Source organism: Electrophorus electricus, chromosome 3 (assembly GCF_013358815.1).
Source record: "Electrophorus electricus isolate fEleEle1 chromosome 3, fEleEle1.pri, whole genome shotgun sequence".
Lineage (NCBI taxonomy): Eukaryota > Metazoa > Chordata > Actinopteri > Gymnotiformes > Gymnotidae > Electrophorus > Electrophorus electricus.
In genome coordinates this window covers 15180562-15198824 of record NC_049537.1, presented here as the reverse complement: position 1 = coordinate 15198824, position 18263 = coordinate 15180562, and the positions used below count along the sequence as shown (strand labels likewise).

Sequence of the window (18263 nt, the reverse complement as noted above, 5' to 3'; positions counted from 1 at the left end):
TGTTGGAATAGCTTGGAAGCAATGCAGCAAACCTGCTGTAGTTTTTCTGCATCAAAAGACTTTAATTTGAAAGGACTCTCTTTTCCAAAAATGGTTAAATGGGCAGTTAGTAGCAATGGGAGAATTTTTAGTAAAGTCCTACTTAAAGAGATGTATTGGTAAAGTTACATGCCTCTGTCTGGTTAGCTAGAGATTTTGGCTCCAAACCTTCTCCTGTGCAGTGTGTGAGGTCAGCTGTTTCAGTTTTAAGGAAAATGTGTGTTATAGGCAGGAGCCTACTTGGACCCAAGTAGGACAACCTGCCCCCACACACACACCACAGGTACACACTCCCTCCCACTCCCACCAAACGAGTCAGCCTGTTATTAATGTTTTTTTTCTGGGGGAGATGGGGAGAGAGAGAGAGGTGATCAGGGACAGAAAGAAATGGAAGACTTTAGAGCAAAGGGAATTTGGGGGTGGGTTTGTTTCTCCCCTGGACACACGCTGAGTCACACAAGGTTTGGAGTATGCAGAGCCTACACACATAGTTAGTACCTGTATGTGCAGATGGACTCAAAAATGTGTGTGATAAAGAGAGAGAGAGAGGGAGGAGAAAGGAAGTGAGAGGAAGAGTGTGGGAGAGGGGAGAGGAAATGTACACTGAGCAGACAGATCTCGGGGAAAGAAGCGACAAAAAGGCATCAGAGAAGGAACAGGAGCAGGGAGGCAACAGCTGAGGGTAGGTGGGTGTGTGGGTTTGTGTGTGCAGAGAGGAGTACAAGGGAGATTTATGGGGTGCTGTAGAATGTAGCAAGTAAACAGTAGACCTACTCTCTCTCACTTTCATTCTCTGTTGCTCTCTCTCTCTTTTCTGGGATTAGGCCACTGTTTCACAGATTCTCAATTTGACCCAAAATCTTACAGGTTGTCACCTCTGCATCTCCGCACCACCTAATAACACCTTCCCCCAAACACACACAGCAAACACAATTGAAGTATTTGTGAGTATTTCCTAACCGAAACAAAAAGGTGATGCTAAGGTGACGCATACCTTGTTTGCAAAAAGTGATATTCAGTCAAAACATTCAGTTAAATAAATATATTCAAAATGATTTTAAAATTCATTATTTTGCTTTACAATAAAAAAATACAAAATTATTATATTGGAGAGAATATGCATAATATCTGGGTGACGGAACTTAAAATAGCATTAACACTGACATGGTTGTGGGCGTTAAGTTTGTCAAGCACGACAGTATTTGGTTTTCACACATTCCATTGTGACTGCTGGTTTGAGGTCGGCCTGCCACTGAACAAACTGGCAACGGTAGTCATGTGACCAAAAACCACTGCTAAACGACCAGAGGAGGGCTAACCTGAACTGTACATCGGGAATCGCTAATAAAGTGGAGTTTGTTACAAAGCGGTTGGTGTACCTAAAGTGCTGTTTGTGTGTGTCTGTTTGTGTGTGTGTGTGTGTGTGTGTGTGTGTGTGTGTGTGTGTGTGTGTGTGTGTGTGTGTGTGTGTGTGGATCTCGCGATCAAAGTTAAAGTGCCGCACCGCTTTCTGGCTGTAGGGGGAGATATAACCTAAGAGATTCATTATAGCCTACAAGCGCCAACAGCAGCGCTTATACTCAAATGTATACTCAAACAAAAAGACAGGACTTTTTTCTCTCGATATGCCCACTGCTGTATCACATGACGACTATGCTGTTTCTATGTATTTTTGCAGCAGTTTTTATTAATTACAGTTCAAATGCATTTAAATACAGTTATGTTTTATTAAGTGTACAATGTTTAACTTATAAGCAAGGAAATTGAAACTGGAACATCAGCGAAACAGTTCTAAGATGCTATCATGTGGACCACTGAAGAATTACATGAGGAATGTTGACAGGAACCATGTTTTGAAGTACATGGTCACCAGTACAAGCCATGGCGGGCTCTTGAAATTTGTGACACAGTGTAGTGGTAATACGTAAGTGCACAGTTCCTCCAAGCTTCTGATCTCTAGGTGGTTGCCAATAGCTTGAATGTACCTTACCTCATTCCCTGTTCTATCTGCCTAGTCTTCACCCCCAGCCATAATCTCATTACAGGCAGCTAACAAAATCACCACTTCAGCTGAGAACACACACTCTCCCTCTCTCTCTGAAGGAGTCATTTAGGCTGTCTTGTATAATGCAGTGGAGACTAAAGATCATTCTGCAGAAATCTATTTGTTGTATTATGGTTATGGACCTTGTTTGCAGTTCAGTGGATTGAGTAGGTAATTTCCTACCAGTGTAATGCTTGTTTGCGTTTCTGTGCTGTATTTTAATTGACTACAAATAATAATAATCGACTACAAAAGACTACAAGAAATACAAGTTGTACCGAAAGTGAAAACCATGTCCAGTTCATCAAAAATTGTAATAAACATGAAAGATGGAGCTAAATAAAAATGTTTGTAGTGAAGGAAAGGGGCATAAGTGTGTGTGTGTGTGTGTGTGTGTGTGTGTGTGTGTGTGTGTGTGTGTGAGGTGTGTTCATCTCTAATTTCACAGTTTCACACCTTACCAGCCAAGCCATCACAGCAGTTTGGGTTTCTGTAAGTTCAGGCGTGCTGAATGTGACAACTGCCATGTTCCACCAAGGAAAGAAGGGATACAGCTTTTTGTGTAGTATTTTTTAAATTGTATTAATATCTGGGTCATCGTATAAAAAGCTGCATTTAGAGATGCACACAGAAGGGGGGGAAATCTATATAAAGGACGTTTGAATAATTTTATGTAATGGATAGATTACTAACAGTTACATGATTAAAACAAGGTGGCAGTACTATATAAAAACATTTATGTGCATTAATTGTTCATGACATTAGGGAAGAAAGTTGTTTGTAGTCTCAGTTTTAACCCTCATAAGACTGAAGCTCCTCCCTAAGGGGTGGGCACTTATTTTTGTCCACCTGCTTGCCAGTTCTTCTCGTAAGCAAGTCATGCAGATACACTTTAACCAGCGCTGTCATTTTTGTGCCTGATGCTGCGCTGTGCCTGATGAACCGGTCCTCATCTCTCCATTCCAGATTAACAGCCTTATACTTTCAGGGGAAATGCAGTCCTTCCACCGGCAGCGCTTGAGCACTTTTAAGTAATGGGATGCCATAGCAACAGACATTAACAGCACACGTTTCCTTGGCAACTGCCCTGGTTCCAACTTAAAGTAAGATGCTGATTCTGGCGGATGGCGGTCGCATTTTCCTTGTTTGTTCATGTGTTCAAACTATAGAGGGCCGAGGTCTGAGCCCTGGGGCACTCCACCACTGCCATGATGGATTTGAGCCTTTCTTTCCTTGCTTTAACATTTATTTCCTTGCCATTTTCAGTGAGCTTTTATCTGACTCATGGTCCTCGTGGTCACCATGGCCTGCTTGTATTTCTGTGTGTGAGTGTGTGTGTGTGTGTGTGTTGCGAAAACTCCACCCACCTGTTTGCCTCATTATGGGCTGGTGTGTGGTGAAGTGTGACAGAGTATCAAAACACAAGGAGTTTGGAGTAATGTACATCCATCACATCCTGTGGCCCTAGCTCTGAGCACTATACACACTATATACACACACACACACACACACACACACACACAGAGAGAGAGAGACAAAACATAGTTTTCTTCCCTCTTCAAGAGGAAGACGACTGCATTTTCTACTTATAATCCGCACAAAATAAACTGTACCTGCTATGGTTGAGCTGAAACACAGCTCCTGGTATTTTGCCTCTGTGCTCCATCACTTTGAATTTTAAATTAAATAATGACTGTATAGCCAGGCCTGGTCCGAGGGTGTAATGTGTGCAGGATTTGCAACTAAACATGGAGGTACTAAACATGGAGGTTTTATTTAAGACTGTGTTCAGTTGTTTGACTACTTTTGGTCTCCCCAGAAGGGGAGAGTTACAAAAGTTGTGTAACTTTGATATGGTTCAGTCAATTAAATGTAAATACCATCACATTTAACGTTGTACTGTGTACATGAAATTCATACATTATTCAATTTCAGATGCAGTGTTGCAAAAACCGCTGTCCAAATACTTAACTGTGCTGATCCTAACAACATATGACAAGCAATACAATCCACTATCCAAATTGGCCATTGCTGTAATGGCCCAAAGTCAAGCATCGCCACCTCTTGTTTGCGACTGTGGCGCTATTGTCAAGTCAAGTCAAATTTATTTATATAGCTCCTTTTTTTGTAACAGATGTTGTCACAAAGCCGCTTTACAAATGTCAGAGTCCAAGCCCCCAGTGAGCAAGCCAAGAGTGACCGTGACAAGGAAAAACACCCTAGAGCATGAGGAAGAAACCTTGAGAGGAACCAGAACTCAAAGGGAGGGCCTGTCCTCCTCTGGTCAACAACAGAGACCACAATAGTAACAATGTCGTGTGCCCTCTCCTGCTTTGCTCGACTGATCGTGGGATAGATGACACTCGAAACCATGCACTCGTATTGACAGTTGTTCTCCCCTTCTTATTCCCTGTGGCCTGACATATTCTTCTGCTGAGGGCTAGCTTCACAGTCATATTCTCTTCACCACTACTGTGCTGCAAATCCATATCACCAAGTTCTGTATGGGTACAAGAGCAGATAACAGCCCTCGTAAGCCAGGTCAGAAACTGACAGCGGTCATTTGTCCGGAAGGTGTGAAGTTGTTGCGTTTTGGTTAGGTTGGTTTTGCAGTGTTGTGACAGTTTAAAATTTAAAATATGCAAAATAAAATTTCCTGTGTAATACAGAAATGAAAAGTCCATGCTGTAAAGTACTCCAAGAAAATACTGTAGTTCTCAACTTTGTTTTGTATGGGAACTGTGTGTAATTGTTTTGTCATTTATTAGCTGCCTGCACGTTTTAATAGGGTTTAAACAGCTGCCAGTTTAGTTAAAAAGTGCATAAAGTGGCTTTGGTTATAGTGTAGTGGAGAAGAGGTAAGACCATCTGCAAAGTGTCTCTTTCTGAGGGTCGTTTTTCAGGTTGCATGTCCTGCTGGGTGGAGGCCATGGTTGAAGGCCCTTTCACCCCAGCTCATCTCTCTTACACACACACACACACCTCCAAAGGGTGCACAACGTCCCCTTTGAGTGACAGGTACAAAGTAAGTGCTCACTGCTCTGGGGTCCAGGAGCCAGTGGCACAACGGCCACTGTCACTCACCCGTCGCCATGACAATGGGAGGGGTCGCCCCTCCCCTGGCCCTTTTGTGTCCTTTTTGAATTGGCGCACAGGTTGCCTTTGTGTGTGCTGGCGATCGTAATTGAAAACATGTCACGAGGAGAGAGTGAGAAGAAGAAAGGATGCGCTCCAGTGGCTATGACTCCATTAGAGGAGGCGAAACCCAAAGAGAAAGGGAGTGATTAATATATCAGTATACAGAGGAGTTCAGCTGAGAGCAGGAGGAAAGATTTGCCTGTGGGGGTTTGTCATAAATTGAAGTGAATTTTTTTAAGGAGGTCATTGATGCTTTGAGGTGTTGTGCCAAGGTCGCTGCAGTTTGCTGCAGATGTTCATCTTTCTCCTTCTTCTCACTCCCCGCCTCTGTCTCATTTTGTTCTCCCCTCTTTTTCCGCCCGTCTTCATTAGAAGTCGCTCTCTCACACAATGACAGGCAGAGTCATATTGCTTTTAAAAGCAGCGAAGAGTATGTTTTGATCTGCGTCTTACCGCAGAGGTCGAGCACCCACTCACACCTCTCCACATCCTCACCGACCTGAGATGCCTTCTCGACCTCCAGTGACCTCACTGCTGTGTTCCTGCACTGTGTTTTCCGATTTTGTCCAAACTTAGACGTCACGTCAGAGCTGAACTACTAAGGCACATTTTAAAGCCGGGTTTGCACCCATGCCTTTCTCAAACTGCCTTCACAACTCTTCACAACTCAACCTGAAGCGTGGACACGCTACACAGACGCACTCAAGGTGCTGCCAACGGATGGGTCGACCCTGAAGTTTTTTGTATGTGACACACAGCTGTTCCAGTTTGTTTTGGCTAAAGAGCCGTCTCCTTCAGGCCCCCCCCCCCCCCTTCCCCTCGTCCTACCTCATCTCTTTGTCCAGCCAGAGAAGGATAGCTGAAGGCCTTCCCCTTCAGAGTTAATGGACCCCGTGATGTCTTCCTTAACTGAGCACCAGCCATTGTACTCAATAATGGTAGCAGGAGTGCTTCAGTACTAATGAAGTTTGAATTGGATGAAAATTATAGGGCCCAGGGTCTTTTAAAAAAAAGCACATATAATACACCCAGACTCCCTCCATTCTCCATCTGGTAAGAGGGGTTATGCCAGAGAGAAAAGGATGAAATTATCATCAAACAAACAGAAGGCTTTCCAAAGCTGTGTTGGGGGAAACAGCTACTGGGGAATTATGGTGGTGTTAATAACCCAGGGTGTAAGGGAATATGGTGGGAATGGCTAATGGGAAAACTATTTTCCCCTCTATTTTCACCAAAAAGGCTCTGATGTCTTTTTTAAGGCTCCCAAAAGGCATTGTATTGACAGGCCGTTTGTCGCGGGTTGAGAGGCTTCATAAAAGAAATTGCCTTGTCTGATTTTCCCACATGGTACATTTTGCACATCTCTGAGGCTGTTTAATTGAATTTTATTAATTTATCTATTCATCCATGTATTTGGGTTTTTGGTTTGTTTGGGGTTTTTTTTTCTATAGGATACTTTTTTTTTTTTCCCTTTGGTTATTCCTCCAGTTCTGTCAGCCATTTTCGAGGTTAGCATATCCAATCATTAGCACACTGACTAAGTGCTAGCATGAGTGACAAATTTAACAGCTCAAGAGTGCAAACTGTTACACATGCATTTTTCCATATATGTTGAAAGGATTAGAGGCAGATGCTTAAAAGCTAATCTTTTGTGGATCACCAGGCAAGATGTCTAGTGGGAATTGGAGATATAAATAATTAGTTGTGCTAGTTGACTATCAGATTAATTTAATGCACTAATGATTTGTCTCGTCTTGAACATGTATGTGAAGAAAGGACGTGAGAGAATGAGGGCGATACAGAAAGTGTTACAGCATAAACTGGGCAGATTTTTTATACTGAGGGACCACTGATGGTAATTAACAGTATAGCAGTGTCAAAATCTGTGAAAATCATGTGAGTTCTCAAAATGTATGCTGTGTACAGAAAATGTCATTACTGATATGATTAATAAAATTAAATATGACTGGAACCTGGAAATCAGTGGAGAACTGAAACCAGCACATGGCCTAGGTGGAGATTAACCCTGTAAGAGACATGGCATCGTTTATGTGTTTATTTTTTGGGGGGGTGGATCTGTGTTATTTCGACATACCCATTTTTTATCTTTTTATTCCAGTAGATAAATAATCACAGCAGCTATCTAAGGATTGTAGTAAGAGTGATCTAACAAGTCTGCACAGATCTCTGATCTGTGTTCCGTGTCAGGCACCGCCTTGCTATGGACTAAAAGGCCTTAATATTCCATTTATCCAGCTCATCTTTGTTCAGATAATGACAAGATTCAAGCTTAACCTTGACACCTTGTTTGACAGCAGCAGATAAATATTAACAGCATAGTGTTGGGAAAATTACACAGAGTAGGCTACATGTTTTGAAGCATCTGAAGCTGTTGTAGGGAGTATTTTTAAAAAAAGGTATTTTAAGGGTGTTAGCAAACTGTAAACCTAAGTGTGGAATGCATTTCATGTGTTACACAAACTCAAATACACATTGGTTCTTCCATGGCAATAGAAGCTTAGAGCAGTGTCAAGCTTTCACAACCATGCAGGCATTCCGTACTCCACAGAACTGGCTGTTCTTCGCTCCTTCGTCAAGTCTATACTGCCTCTTCCTCCTGAGAAACACCATGCAGCGTTCTTCTTTCCTTGTCAGCACACCAAACCACATTTCCCCATCTTCCGAAGGCTGACGGATGAAATATGAACACGCTTAATATCCAACCTAATAGCTGCGCTGACAAGCCACCAGAGTTAGCTGCTTAGAGAACCGTCATGGCCTTTGGATAATGAACTGTAAAATAGTATTTTATTACGCCTCATTGTGGCTGTCTACAGTGAGGGGAAAGGGGAGGGGTTCATTGTGGCAAAGGTTAGGGCTGAGTTTTAAAGCCCTTATTATAGGTACCCGTGCTGCTCTGACCGGCCAGAACGCTTGAGCATTCATTGGAAGCTGGACAAAGACTGAAGACGTATTAGGAATGCCCATCAAACGAGGGAGAATATGTTTACCTCACCTCAGGTCCCACCTTTCTCATCACCTCAGCCAGTTAATTTACGTTTAAATCCGTTCTAGGCTTCCCAATGGAGCATAGTCCTTGCTGACAGCGTCTCATTGACAGTTCTTCATTTTTCATGAGATTACAAACCTGTTAAACCTGTTCACAGGGATTTTGGGAGGGGATTGGGACACTGAAAGATCCAAAATATTGGCTGCATCCACAAGCCTGGTGCTGTCAGTGATTTATGGCGGTGGGGGGGGGGGGGGGGGGGGGGGTTGTGAACAGACCTCAGATATTGGCCAGCTTTCTTCACGACAGCTGGCACAGTGAGGCATTCACTTTCAGTCCTCTGCAGGGTATCTGTTCGAACCACAACACTGATAACTGGGGAGGTGTGAGTTTCACATCTGAGGCAACATGGGTTTGTCTGTCGGCGTGTCCGGTTTCCTCCGGAAACGCAGCTTCAACGATGTTTTGTGCCCTTCCCACATGTCGGAGATCCCACATATGTGAAAGCCTGGACATCCTGGCCTTTGAATAGTAGGTCCAGTGAAAATCTAGAATCCCATTCACACACACACACTTGTAGCATTGGCTTTGTTCTTTCTTTTTATGTTGTGCTGTTATGGCATGGCCTCTGGTGTTAGCTCTGTGTCTCTTCTGTCTCTTCTGTTGTGGTCTGGATTTTGAATCCAACAATGTGACCATATCTAGACATGTACAAAAGTTGGCAAGTGTCTTACACAAGTGTCCAAAACTGCACACTTTTATTTTCTCCCTCTCGCTTGTCTTTTAACTCTTTGGGTGCCATGTTTCCTGGAGCTGTTCTTCATGCTGGTGCTAATGCTGTCAAATCCTGGCTAAAGTAAAGGGAAACAGACACTGAACCTCACAAGTAGAGACCTAGGTCTGTACTTTTCACAAAGAGGTAAATACACACTGCCATCCTGTCAGTGTATGTTCTGGTCTGGCCCACACATTACTGTATAAACACATCTCTGCTCTATGCTGCCTGATCCCTCTCTGCTGTGGCCACATTGTAACCTCCACCTCCAGGTTAATGATCTAGTGTTTCTGCTCACTCGCTCTCTCTCTCTCACTCTGTCTCTTTTGCCGTGGCTTCCGACAGAGAGACAGATAGCATGGCATTTCCTCTGGCGTATGGCTGAAATGTTGAGGGCATGGCCCTATTAATGGGAGACTGAACCCTGATCCTTTCAGCAGTGTGTTAAAGAGAGCAAGCCCAGACATTCTGCCCTCCAGGAGCTGGGTTATAGAGCACTTAAGTTTATAGTGGCAGCTAAGGACACTTGGATATAGGTGAACCTCTAGCACTCTCTCAAGAGATTTCATAAAAACAATAGCAGGAATTCTGTGATGACAATAAATGATGCTGATGTTGATGACAGTAAATGACATCATTGTTCTGTACTTAAAGTTTCCAGTTAATATTTGCAACAGATTGAGTTGATCTTTCTGTGACATTCCATTTGTTGAATCAGTTAATCTCTGTGCATCATATTCAAGCAGCGAGAAACAGAGTGTGTGTGTGTGTGTGTGTGTGTGTGTGTGTGTGTGCGAGCGCGCATGGGTGTGTGCGTGTGTATTTGAGAGTGAGCATCTGGCTGGGACTCGCTGATCTCTCTGTAGTGACGGTTAAAATAACAGCAGACACAACTAGTGAAGCAGGTCTAGAGGGGTGCCTGCACGGCTTAAGGAAGTCTGGGCTATGAATATGGATGATGCATTGGAGCAGGTGTCCAGATCAGGAAGGGGCAAACCACTGCCTCCACGCACCTAATTAAAGCAGAGATAAAGCAGCTTCCCCAACCATCCTGCCTTATGAGGTCTTTAAACCACCCGTCCCTGTCTCCCCCCCTACTGAGATGCCATCCCATCCTTACCTTTGTCACCAGCTCATCATGCATTATTTGGTCCACTGGGAGACCTCCTGCCACTAATGAACCGCTTTTGCCATTGGTTGGGTTTGCAGCATGCAGGGATTGCTGGTGTTTGATTGCTGCTTATCCCCGAAAAGGCCATGTGCCCTAGCCACGCTGGTTGCCGGGAACTCGCTGGCATTATAAATGCAGTAATGGCCCTTTGACAGGTGGCTTCATCTGTTGTGGCGTCTCAATGTCCTGGTACACACAGATGTGGTGCTGATTTAACGAGACGTTTGCTCTGGGCTTAGCAGGCATGCAGCTTAACTGGCTGCAAGCAGCACTGTGGATGCACTGTATGTGTGCGAGCCTAAGTGGATGAGACCGTGTCAGCGCTGGTCACTCTGTAATCTCCTTGCTAGCCGTGAGATGAGCTGAAAGTCTTTAAATCTCTCTGATCATCATAGCCTCAGGGAGGCCATAGGCTAATCCTGTCTCTCTCTCTCTCTCTATCTCTCTCACACTCACACTCACACACACACACACACACACACACACAGGCACATAGGCACACGCAACTTCCAGCAACACCCACCAAGACCAAAAAATTGCCCGTGGTACCAAAATCTAAAGAGAAAGTAGGACATAGACTTTCAAATCCTCACCATCCCCCTACATCCAAGCGGCGGACGTTCTTTTCTTTGGTTCCACCATGCTGCGACATCCTCATTTTGATCTCAGCGGTGAAGGAACGGCATGCGCGTTGAAAAGGTCCTGTGTGAGAAAAGCGACGACTTAGAGATGATAAAAGGCAGAGTGTAGGCACAATCCCGTCTAAGGGATAGCGCCACAGCACACTGGCCATTCTACATACCCCCATCACTCCGCACACAGGAAACCACAGAGATCTGGATAGCTAAACCTGATGCACATAATTTGGAAACATCTGGTCTGAGGAAATCCCAGTTGTGGCACCAGAAGCGGCAAACGCGGCCCATGGCCCCACCCCGACCTGTGTAACGGAGACAGGTATGAGAATGACACAGACCCAGGCTGGCTTCCTCTGTGGCTGGCTGGCCATTCAGGGCGGAGGCCATATAAGCTCTGCGTCTGAAATAATATTTCCTCAGGCGATAACCTCGCATATCCAGCAGGGCAAAGAATTCACACCCTGACTGATATCTTTGGCACTGTCCGTGCTACGTGTGAAAATAAAATGGCACGTATGGAATGCCGAGCGCAGGTCAAGAGTGGTTCGTTGTTTTTTTGGGGGTTTTTTTGTTTTGTTTTTTTTATTTCTCTTTTGCTGTGATTTGTTTGAAATGCTCAAGAAACATCAAGCCCAGAGTAGATTGATCCATTGATACAGATGTAGGTGGTGGTCATATTGAAGATGTTGTGTTGTGTGTGCGTGCGTGCGTGCGTGCGTGCGTGCGTGTGTGTGTGTGTGTGTGTGTTCCATCCCTTGCCCAGTAATTAAGGCTGTCCGGCTCAGCGCCGCGGCTTCCAAATTGGACTTTATATTTGGTTGGCTGAGTGGCACTGTGGTGGGCAGCCAGGAGGCTGTGGTGGGAAGCCCTTTCGTCAAGCAAGCGTGATGCCGCAAATCATGGATGCCCAGCGTTGTACGTGCGTAGGGGCGGCCGAGAATGCCGCATCGTTTTAGCTCGCCCGTTTGGCAAGACCCTTGTGCGGCACGGTAATGAGACACTGAGAGAACTTTGGTCTGTCAATTTGCTCGCGTGGCTGTGAGCCAAGTCATTAGTGGGAGTAAGCCCTTACTGGGAGCCACTGGCAGGGGTGTTGGCCCCAGGAATTGTCCTGCCTCTCTTCTGCTAGAGGTCACACCAGTGAGGGCTGGACATGAAGTCAGGGTCTGACTCCTTTGTTTTACCTCACGGGCCAATTTGCCTTTCTTTGTTCAAGTCTGTGTACGTTTGATGAGTTTGATTATTTCTCAACACAAAACACAATTTGGTTGCCTGTTATGTGGATTTCTGTCTATTGTGTGCTTTTATAATGCTGTGAATGACTAGCCTGAAACTATTCAGGTTTTTATAATTATTTGACCTCATCAGACTGAGTCATAATTGTTTGCAGAGGCTCAACAATGGCAGCATTTTGTGGATGCATGTTGGGAGGCGAGCTTATTAATTAATTTTTATCAGCACAAAGCACTTAGGCTCTTTACTCATCACAGCAATGTGGGACCTCCCCCTTATACATATTCAATAAGCTCATTCTTAATATGCATGAGTGGGTGCTTATAAGACGAATTGTGTTACTGGTATAGGAAGGTTGTTCAGTCTGAGGATTGAGGGAGAGAGGAGAGAGATTGTGAAAAGGCAGAGAGAGAGAGAGAGAGAGAGAGAGAGGGAGGGAGGGGAGAAAGGACCACACTTGCACGCTTCAATGTGTTCCCACACACAGAATTTCACAGGATGTGTTGGAGTCTACGGAACATGCTTAAGTCTTCTCAGATAAATCCGTTTCTTCAAGAGTGAGGGAGAGAGAGAGTGAGAGAGGAAGAGAGAGGAAAGTAAGAAGGGTGAGAGCATACAGAGTTCCCACTCTCTTCCTGAAGGAACGCTGGATGGTCTGATCTCTCCAACATGGGATGCAGCCTCTGTACTTTACAGAAGCCAGCAGAGCAATACAAACTCCTGTATGAAGTGTGTCAGGTAACCAACTCATGGCATTCTTGCTTTGGATTTTTCCACCTGCAGTGTTCCAGCACAGTTCTCGTATTGTTTAAGGAAAGTCAGAGAATAGTGGAAAGCTTGCAGGTTTGGGAATTCAGGCTGTATGGTTCCAGTCAGTCGCTTGTGTGGTTATAGCAAACCTTTGGTATGAATGCTGGGTTCTTAAAAAAAATCTCTAATGGAAATGTCAAAATGTGGAAATCTGAAGGGAGCATCTGAAGTCTTTGAAATAGACATTTGTTTGTAGCTGCTTGTGCTGGATGGAGTGTGGTGGTGTGCTAAAGCTGTGGGAATGCCTAGGTACTTCTAGGTACTGTTAACATTACATGAGACTGTGAAGTCCTGCTACACCTCTGATGTGCATATATATGTGGTGAGGCAGATCAAAGTCCAAGATGGGAGAAGGACTGAGTTTAAGAACTCTGGGTACTGTAAAGGGTCAGAGGCACAGTAAAAAAAATGTGTGTGTGTGCACGCAAGAGCTTTTAACATAGTAACAGGCTCCATCAGTTCACAATGCAACCTCTGTTTGACTCCTGCCTATATTTACAGTTAACATCTAAACCTTATTTAGCAAATTTCTTTACTAAACATATAAACACTTTTTTTATTGTTTACTTTGGTAGATGTAAAGTTCTTCCTATTGTTTAGTATTTTTATCGTGTCTATTAGACTAATACTGTCATACTGTGGGTATTTATATATTTTGTTTTCTCCTTTAGATCTCAGAATAAGATCTCTCATTTTTCTCATGTTACATTTCGTTTATCTATTTTCACTGTACCTCAGTCACACTAATAATGTTGTCCATCTCTTCACTGCTTCATCTTAAGGTCTCTAGCGGTAAAGAAGAGATTAGAGGTTTCAGGGAGAACATAGACATTCAAGAGCAACTAAGATAGACTGGGATTATCCTTGATGTCCCCAAGAATCATGTCTTAAAGAATTTGACTTTTTTTCTGTTGGTTGTGGGGCTTTTATTTTGTTTTTCAGGCAAGGCTTTTTGCACAAGTTTCTTCTGTGAGGGACTGGTAGTACCCTGTGCTCTATACAATCATGTGCAATGCTGCTTTTTAGCTCCCTGCTGAGATTTGACGGTGCTAACCAGTGAGGGGTTGTGTTTATGAGCCAGCAGGGGGCTGTGTAGAGCACATTTACTTTTTCAATGACACTCATGTGCACAAACGTGCTCAGTAACACACTTGCACACACTCTCATACACACTCATACACGCACACACCTGCGGGTAATCCCCGCTCCATACTGAGCCTGCCTCCTCTGCCAGTCTGTTCCTGCAGAGTAGTTACAACTGTCTGAATTCCCACTGTATCCTCTGGTACGTCTGTCTGAATCCCAAGCACACTGGCTGGATTGAGCTTAAATTCTTGAACGCTGCCCAACACAGCCCAGATTCAGCTCTGCAGTTTGGGTCTTTCTTTGCCTGTCGTGAAAAATACCAGCAGCATTGTGGGGGGCATGTGTGCGTGCATGTGGCTGCACGTGCGTGCACGCGTGCGTATGTTTGTGTGTGTGTATAAGTAAAGCTAATGAGTACCCACTTTGTGTGTTTCCCTCATGTAATTGCTTCTGTAGCTCTTCCTCTACATTAGCTGTTGATGACAGCGCAGTTTCCCTATTGTGTCTGCAGGCGAGCTCAGCTTTGATCATACAGTCTGTGTGAGAGCGGACTAAAAGCTTTCTCTCGTGGGGGGGTGGCGTGTCCATGCGCACGTGTGTTCTGTAACAGTAAATGGTCTCTTACCAATCCAGCAGAAAGCACTGGTCCATTTCACATCACCTTTTTTTTTCAAAAAGAAAAAGTAAATGAACAAAGAAGTGGAAAACAAGAAATGTGGGGTGACCAGACAAGACCGTAGATCTTTGTCGTCCGGTCTGACTCTGTGTGGTGAGTCAGTCATGCTGCCTGTCAATTAAGTTTGATTGGGGAACTGTTAGCTAAGGGCACCATGCTGTTAGACTTATGACTCTCTCTCTTTGCCAATTACTCCAAACGGAGCTACCAGCTGACTAGGCTGAGCTTCAGCAGACAAAGGCAACGCATCCATGTATAACATCAAACTCCATTCATCACTTTGCAGATAAGCCTGCTCCTCTCTGTCTCTATCGCTCTCTCACTCTCTTTCTCTGTCTCTCTCTGTTGCATTTGTATGGTAGTCCTCATCTGGAAGGAGGGGTGTAAAAAGAGAGGTTGCTCCTTGTCTGCAACCATAATGAAGTCGTTCTGGTATGAGGCGCCAACGTTGTCATAGGCTGGCCTTGCCAACGTAAGCATGCCACTTCAATAAACTCAAATGTTTCTTCATGCCCGTGTGATTCTGAGAATGGGGCCATTCTTGGTTACCATCACAGTGGCGCTAGACCCTTCAAGATGGTTGTGTTGATTGGCCCATGTTGTGTCTTTTCCTAGAGCTGAGCTTTCTGGCATGCGTGCGGCGAGCCTCCTCTAGGGTGCGGTAGGTAGAACCCTGACAGGCGTAGCCGTCTGGGGGCGCATGTGACCGCCACCACCCCCCAGAACTCTCTGGAAATTTCTGCCCCACTTTAAAAGAAGTGTAAGGCAGACACTAGCATCTCGGTGGGCTGAGTGACGAAGCATGGCCTTCAGCAGCTATCGACGGGTGTTTGGAGGCGCAGGATGTGGAGAGAGTGGGCAGGGATGTGTGTGCGCAGGGGATGAGTGTGTGTGTGTGTGTGTGTGTGTGTGTGTGTGTCGGGGGGGGGGGGGGGGGGGGTGTATGGGATGCATGGAGGATCAGGCTTCAGGCAAGCCTCATCCTCGGATAATACACACAGATCCTGTTCATTAGGTTGTCTGGAACCCTGCCTACCCGCTGCTTTCTCTTACTGTCTCCTCTGAGGCTCTCTGATTGAGAATTATGCCTGTCTCATCAGAGAGACACACACACACACGCACACTCAGACTACACACTTACCACACACACACATAGTGGTGTGGAGAGGGAACCAACGAATACACAGATTCCCACTCCTCATCAATGTTTCTGTCTGAGAACCAATGCAGCCAAAATATGAATGATGAATGATGCAGCCCCAGTACAGCAGTAACGTTCTTCTCTGTTTACACGTGCACATGTGCATATGTATCATCAGTCAGACCTGCATGAGCTGTCGTCTAGTGGCACCAGCGAACGAGAGGGACTTTTGAACAAATTTGCTCCACTCCAAGCCCAGAATCCACCAGCATTCCCTTGCAACAGAGCCCAACAGCTTAACCTCCCCATTGCTTTTGTGATACGCTCAGGCAAGATCACACACACGCGCTCACTCACTCACGTGCACACACAAAACATGTTTGAAAATAGCAGTTCAGTTGGCCCATTGATTCCGGTGAAGGGAGCCCATTTTAAAATGCCACTCTCAGGAAAAGCGTATTAGCACCCTGAGCCGCTGTAACCTCGGGGGCGACATTTTTCCCTCTGTCAGGATCATAAAAACCCAGAATAACCATGGAGCGAGTTCACCTTGTCATCCCTGTACACCACCCTCCCCCCAGCCCCGTCAATGGTATGCTCCACCATCTCATTCCTCCCCTCTGGCCCACTGCGAGGCAAGAACCACTCCGCTCAGGGGTGTGGAGGGTCCTAATCTCCCCCCGATGTGAGGCAGCGGCTGGGGCATGGGCCTATACTTTCCCCTTAATCAAAGCTTCTGCACTGACTGCCAGGTCCTGATAAGATCTCGGTGTGCTGAGGCGCTCCTGATGCACATGATTGCACGGTGCGAGCTTTGCAATGGGGAAGCTTTTTTAACAGCATTTGATAGAAACAAAGTCTATGACACATCTGTCTGGGATGAGAACAAGATCATTTCGGTCTGAAATGAGTGTAAATCTAATTTGATTTTACGTAAAGATAAGGCACCCATCTCCTATGAGAGAGGATAGAAATGGCAAGGAAATAGATTCAGGATATTACTTGTTTAACTATTCATTATGATATGAGCTTTTGCATGTCCGCATGCGTCATTTCCTCAGCCTGTCATTAACGCACCCTGACCTGAAGACCCCATAAACTGATTACAGAGCTGCTGACAGGCGAGAGTCCAGCAGTGGAGCCTACCACCTCTCTCATCGCCGTATGCCAAGGAGCGTCTACACAGGCTGCAGAAGACAAAGGACGGGTCAGGATGGGCGTACGGCGTTGCAGGGAGGCGGGTTGAAGCTGGGCCCCGCACGCTTGCACCCCCCCACCACTGCTCCACAGCTGTTTCACACTGAGCAGGTGGTCGGCAAGTCACTGGGGGAGAGACGGGGGCGCTCCGGGTGCTTACCGCTCTCCTGGAACCCCCCCCACCGGCCATCCCAAGCCCAGGAGACAGGCAGACACGGTGCAGACATGACAGGCGCAGCATGACAAATGACATGGACAAGGCACAGACATAACACAGCGAGGACACGGATGTGACACGTTTGGACAAACCGCAGGCATGACACGGACGAGACAGAAAGATGCTTTGGCTGAACAGAACAAATGTAATTCACAACCAGAAAATAATGCCACAGCAGATATACATCGATACAAATTGATGAGACACTTATAAGACAAATAAAAAGGGCATTATCCGAACAATGATTATGCATATTTAAAATCTACATACCAGTGCAACAAAAAGAAATTCAAACAGCTTTACTCTAAAGCAGCTCAGCTTAATTTTTTATCTTAATCTAAAAATTCATTGCGCCATTTGGAACCTTGTGACTGGATAGTTTATGCTTGATTAAGTCATTCAAGCTGATGTAATCAGAGTCGTTTTATGTATAGATATTACTGAAATCCATGAGGGTCTCAGCAAACATTAAGAATAGAATGCCGTTGTGTTTTTAAATCCCTGAAACATGGCACAGATGTGATTTTGTGTGGCGACAGACGGGCACAGGTGTGACGGGTCTCTCTTTTTTCTTTTATACAGTTGATGTGCTTGAACAGATGCTGTAGAGCCCTTTGTGTGATCTGCTGAAATAACAGAGACATCAGGCCAGATTAAGTGTACCGCCTGCCTGTGCAGTGCCTGATATTATGCTTCCTTTTGTTAGTGTCTTTGTTCTGTGCACTGAATGAGCAGGATTAGCAGGGCTGTACTGTCATGCTTTACTTCTTTCATTTCTTTAATTAATAGTCAATATTCTGACAACAAAAAGGGGGAAAAAATTGAATCGATTCTAGCCAAAGGGAAGACTAGGTCGTTTGTGGAATCCGTCATTAATGTACCCGACAGCGAATGACTAACACTAGCGTTGCCATCTCTATCAGAGGACGGTGTTTCACTCCAGGGCCTTGTTATTCAATGACAAGTGATAGGACATGATTAACAGCATGTATTGCGCACGTGTCCAGACGTTTGGGATGTGTCCCCCCGTGCCGCGCGATGAATAAAACATGCTAAGCAGCTAGCGCGACAGGCCCCTCGTTAGAGCT

The 18263-nt window shown here is 45.2% G+C and overlaps 1 protein-coding gene across 2 annotated transcripts in view; it reads left to right on the top strand.

The window, feature by feature from the left end:
* pdzrn3b (PDZ domain containing RING finger 3b) overlaps positions 1-18263 on the top strand; it is a 70134-nt gene that overhangs the window by 39190 nt on the left and 12681 nt on the right. The window contains exon 1 of one of the 2 annotated variants that reach the window (XM_026999617.2): positions 12452-12786. The exons of the other annotated variant lie outside the window; for it this stretch is intronic. Coding sequence (XP_026855418.2) covers positions 12718-12786 — 69 coding nt within the window. The 5' untranslated portion in view covers positions 12452-12717. Of the gene's footprint in view, positions 1-12451; positions 12787-18263 lie in introns of those variants that run through there. 2 annotated transcript variants of the gene reach the window in all.